General features: G+C 30.8%; 1 protein-coding gene across 1 annotated transcript; it reads left to right on the top strand.

Moving 5' to 3' along the window:
• The first annotated feature begins 2,883 nt into the window (after positions 1-2,883).
• LOC140918804 (protein FAR1-RELATED SEQUENCE 6-like) lies at positions 2,884-3,630 on the top strand. Its single transcript, XM_073363601.1, has one exon. It carries the CDS (start codon positions 2,884-2,886, stop codon positions 3,628-3,630), a length of 747 nt encoding a protein of 248 aa, XP_073219702.1.
• Positions 3,631-5,383: the final 1,753 nt, after the last annotated feature.

Raw genomic sequence — 5,383 nt, 5'->3', positions numbered from 1 at the left:
AGTGAAGTTGAGAATTCCTTGTCTTATCACCCACCAAGCCTTGGGTTTCTAATCTTGAAGAAAAGGAAGCAACAAAAATGAAAATGGGAGAAGGAGGGAGAATGGGTCACGCGAGGCAGCAGAGGAAGAAGATGGAATTGTGATTTTCTTTCTTTCCCTTTTCCTTTCTTTCTTTTTCCTTCCTTTCTATTTATTTTCCTTCTATTTCCTTTTCTTTCTTCTTTTCCTTCCTTTTTCCTTTCCCTCCAAACATATATTCATTATATATATTAATTATAATTAACAAATATCTCAAAATATCTAGATATTTGTTAATTTACCATTTCACCCATAACGCATTAAATTCTTCGTAAAAGATTCACCGCAGTTAATTTAATTTATTCATCGACGAGTAATTCTAATCGGCGTCCAAATATCTTTTTTGATCATATAAACTCCAAAATATTAATAACTTTGGCTAAAAAGCCTCCGAACCAATATCCAAAATACACAAAAATACATAAAGTATACTTTAAAATTATGGGTCTTACAAACACACTAAACAACTGTACAAGGTCCCATAGAACAACACACTAAAAAATAGAGAGAGTACACTTGAATAATTAGAGACTACACTATGTTTTTATTAATCTCTCAAAGTCCTAAAGAACAGCACACTAAATAACAGAATAAGGTCCTAAAGAAAAACACACTAAATAAGAAGAAAAAAAAGATAATTTAGTAAATTAAAAACATAACTTAATAAAGAACAATTATAACAATAAACTTCGCCTCGACTCAAGTGTGTGTCTTGTCGGCGATGTGGACAAGGTGGACGGTTAATCTTATACATTTGTCAATTAGATGCCTTAGGTGGAACTTTTTCGGCTACATTGCAGACTAGTGCAAATAATTTCTCCATTTATGAAAGTTTCAAAACTAATAAATCTAGAAGTTTCGAATGTTTCATGTTTATCGAAAGCTTTGATAATTTCATTTTCTAAAAAAAATTGCATTTCAAAACTTTTTACATGTTTTAAAACTTCTTGAAAGTATCTCGAAAATAGCATTTTGAAAGTTTCAAATTGGACGAACTTTCAAAATATTGTTGAAAAACCTCTAAAATTGCATTTCAAAAGTTTGAAATTTAATAAAAAGTTATAAAACTTTCACTTGTGTTTCTAAAAAATTTCGAGTTGTAAGGAATTTGTTTGCAAAAGTTTTGAATGTTTCAAATGAGTTAATGAAAAGTGAGGTGAAAAGAAATTTCAACTTTATATAAGGTAAAAAAAAAATTGTAAAATGGTGTTTTTAGGTAGAGGAATGATATTAGAACACACTATTAAATCCTTGTGGCCCCACATAATCTCTCTTCATTAAATTTCCCCCCTTTTTTTATTTTCTCCTTTTTTTTTACTTTCCCCCCTTTTTTACTTTCTCTTTTTTGTCTCTCTTTTTTCAGATTTTTTTTTGTCTTCCTCTCCAAAAATAAAGACATTCATCTTCCCTTTCTTCCATTTCCTCCTTTTTCCTCCTTTTTCCTTTTATTTACAGATTTTAATAAAAAAATTATGAAGTAACTTGAGCAACTTCATCTCCTCATTTGCAAGGTAACTTGGTACATTGTTTTGCTTAGATACGATTTTTTATTTTTTTTTATTCATACACGTTTTCTGGATTCATACCTAGTTTTTCTGCTTCTGGTTAATAATATAAACATTATTGGTTAATGAAGTACCATAGGTGGTTAATGACTTATTTTTGTCTAAAAATTAGGGTTGTGAACTATTAATCAATCATGTTAATTATTTTTGTCTAAATATTAAGTTTCATCACTTTTAATCAATGATGTTAATCAGATTTGAAATATTAAGTTTCATATTATGTGATTAGTAGTGTTTAAATTCTGGGTCTTTCTGATTTTTTATTTCTGGCTAATAGTGTAAATATTATTGGTTAATAAAGTACCCTAGGTGGTTAATGACTTATTTTTGTCTAAAACTTAGAGTTGTGAACTATTAATCAATCATGTTAATTATTTTTGTCTAAATATTAAGTTTCATCACTTTTAATCAATGATGTTAATCAGATTTGAAATATTAAGTTTCATATTATGTGATTAGTAGTGTTTAAATTCTGGGTCTTTCTGATTTTTTATTTCTGGCTAATAGTGTAAATATTATTGGTTAATAAAGTACCCTAGGTGGTTAATGACTTATTTTTGTCTAAAACTTAGAGTTGTGAACTATTAATCAATCATGTTAATTATTTTTGTCTAAATATTAAGTTTCATCACTTTTAATCAATGATGTTAATCAGATTTGAAATGTTAAGTTTCATATTATGTGATTAGTAGTGTTTAAATTCGGGGTCTTTCTGATTTTTTGTTTCTGGTTAATAGTGTAAACATTATTGGTTAATGAAGTACCATAGGTGGTTAATGATCAGATTGAATTATTTTTTGTAGTTTTTGTGTGACATTTGCACTATCAATTGAAACTTCATGGATTGTGGTACTATTGAAGATGAAGGTATCAGGGTTGACAACCTTGATGATGATGACAACGCATGTTGTTGGGAGCCTGCAACAGGGATGTGTTTTTCTTGCTTAGAAGAAGTCAAATAATTTTATGAAGAGTATGCTTCGAAAAAGAATTTTGGGTGGAAGATTAGATCTTCAAGAAAAGGGCAAGATGGGAGCCCTGCTACTTAATTTTATCATGCTCAAGAGAGGGGTCTAAAGTGTCAAAAATTTCGTGTACGTTAAAAACACTTCCAACTAAGGTAAATAATTGTCCTTCCTAAGTTGGATAAAGATGGATTGTGGTAAATTACAAAATTTGAACCTGATCATATCACGAGACGAGTCCTACAAAGGCAAGGTTGTTCAAAGCTAACAAGAAAATGAATGTGCATGTAAAGAGAACAATACAAATCAATGATGATGCAGGAGTGGGGATCAACAAGACATTTCAATCTCTTGTTAAAGATGCACGGGGACATGAAAATGTACCATTTTGTGAAAGAGACGTGAGGAATTATGTTAACAAGGAACGACGCGCAATAGGAAAAGAAGGTGATGGAAATGCCTTGATAAGCTATTTTTGCCATATGAGGGAACAAAATTCAGATTTCTTCTATGACATAGATTTGGATGATGATTTTCACGTAAGAAATGTGTTTTGGGCTGACGCAAGAAGTAGAGCTGCTTATGAATACTTTGGAGATGTTGTGTCTTTTGACACAACATATTTGACTAATAAGTATAACATGCCTTTTGCTGCGTTTGTTGGTGTGAATCACCATGGTCAATCAACATTACTTGGATGTGGACTATTGTCAGGTGAAGATACAGATTCATTTGTATGGCTTTTCAAATCATGGCTTCGTTGTATGCTAGGAAAGGCCCCTCTGGGTATTGTGACTGACCAATGCAAGGCTATGAAAAATGCCATTGAGTTAGTCTTTCCTACAATTCGCCATAGGTGGTGTTTATGGCATATAATGAAAAAAATTCCTGAAAAGCTCGGTCAATATAGTGAATATAAAAAGATTAAGTTTGCATTGAAAAAAGCGGTTTATGACACAGTCACAAAAGAGGCATTTCAAGAAAAATGGTGTTCTTTCATCAAAAAATTTGAGCTTCAATAAAATGATTGGTTGAATGGATTGTATAACGAACGTCAAAGATGGGCACCAACCTTGCTAAGGAAATATTTTTGGGCAGGTATGTCTACTACACAGCAAAGTGAGAGTATACATTATTTCTTTGATGGTTATATCAATTCAACGACAAGTTTAAATCAATTTGTAAAACAATATGATAATGCTCTCAAAAGTCGAGCAGAAAAAGAATTTGAAGCAGATTTTAATTCGATGGATACTACAATTTCTTGTGGGTCAAACTCGTCAATTGAAAAGAAATTCCAAGGTGAGTACACTCATGCCAAATTTAAGGAAGTTCAAACAGAATTTAGATGTAAAATGAATTGTGTTGCTTCCTTGTATACCATGGAGGGTTCCTTTGCTATATACCATGTGTTGGAGGAAGTGTCAATTGGAGACAAACCAAAAGAACGTGTCTTAAAAGTTGTGTTTAATTGAGAAAATAATGATGTCAACTGTGAATGTTCGTTGTTTGAGTTTAGAGGTATTTTGTGTTGCCATGTCTTATCTGTGTGTACTCAAGAGAGAGTTAAAAATGTGTCAAAGAAGTATATCTTAACAAGGTGGAAGAAAAATATTAAAAGGAAACATACATATATTAATAGCAGTTATGGTGTGAAAGAATTGAAGCCACAAATGGACAGGTTTGACAAGTTGTGCAAGCATTTCTATGAAGTTGTTGAAGTAGCTGCAGAGTCTGAAGATGCGACTAAGGCACTTCATGAAATATTACATCAATTTAATTGTAATGTGCCCACCATGGATACTACGATTAACAAGGTTAAAAGAAGTTCTATTGATGCTTCAAGTCCAAACAATGATAATCAAATTCACATTCCTTTGCGGGTCAAGCGTAAAGGTCGTCGTCCATCAAAAAGAAAAATATCTATTGTTGAAAAAATCGTAAAGAGGTCAAGGAATCATTCCAATCAACGCGATCACCAAGAGACTACCTTTGTAAGTTTTTGTCGTCCATAAATTATGTATCCATCATGAAAGTAACACATTGGTTCGTATTTGAATTTATCATTGAGTGTGTGGTTGTATTATTATATGTAAGATTGTGCTAACTTATTGTATGTTGTTGTTCAGGTTGTAGGTAATACATTATTCTGGGATTTTTTTGTCACAATTTGGCACAACTATGTGATAAAATGTAAATATTTTTTCAATTTTTTATATGATATTTTGTTGCAACAAACAGTCAAGTAAATGGATTGTATGATAATCATGTATGTGGTTTATCACATTTGTCACTTTTTTGTCATTAATGGATTTTAACAGAATGTTTGGTCATTCTTATCAAAGACATGGTTAATGTTGTGAACCACTTAGTTAATGGATTTTAACATAATGTTTGGTCATTCTTATCAGACAAAATATAAATCGGGTTAATGGCTTAAAGAAACATGGTTAATGTTGTGAACAACTTGGTTAATGCAATCGAACTGAAAACTTGGGCATTCTAATCAAACAAGATATAAATCTGGTTAATGACTTAAAACAATATGGTTAATTTCTGGCACAACTTGGTTAATTGATTTTAACATAATGTTTGGTTATTCTTATCAGACAAAATATAAATCGGGTTAATGGCTTAAAGAAACATGGATAATGTTGTGAACTGTTGACACCTAATTTTGTCCGATTTTTACTTTTTATTAAAAAGGAAATTATAATAATAATAATAATAATAATAATAATAATAATAATAATAATAATAATAATAATAAATATA

Source organism: Cicer arietinum, chromosome 7 (genome assembly GCF_000331145.2).
Source record: "Cicer arietinum cultivar CDC Frontier isolate Library 1 chromosome 7, Cicar.CDCFrontier_v2.0, whole genome shotgun sequence".
Taxonomy (NCBI): Eukaryota; Viridiplantae; Streptophyta; class Magnoliopsida; order Fabales; family Fabaceae; genus Cicer; species Cicer arietinum.
This window is presented reverse-complemented; position numbering and strand designations above follow the sequence as displayed.

Bases quoted from the DNA above. Each gene is read 5' to 3' on its own strand.
- LOC140918804 (XM_073363601.1), top strand. From the start codon at position 2,884: ATGAATGTGCATGTAAAGAGAACAATACAAATCAATGATGATGCAGGA.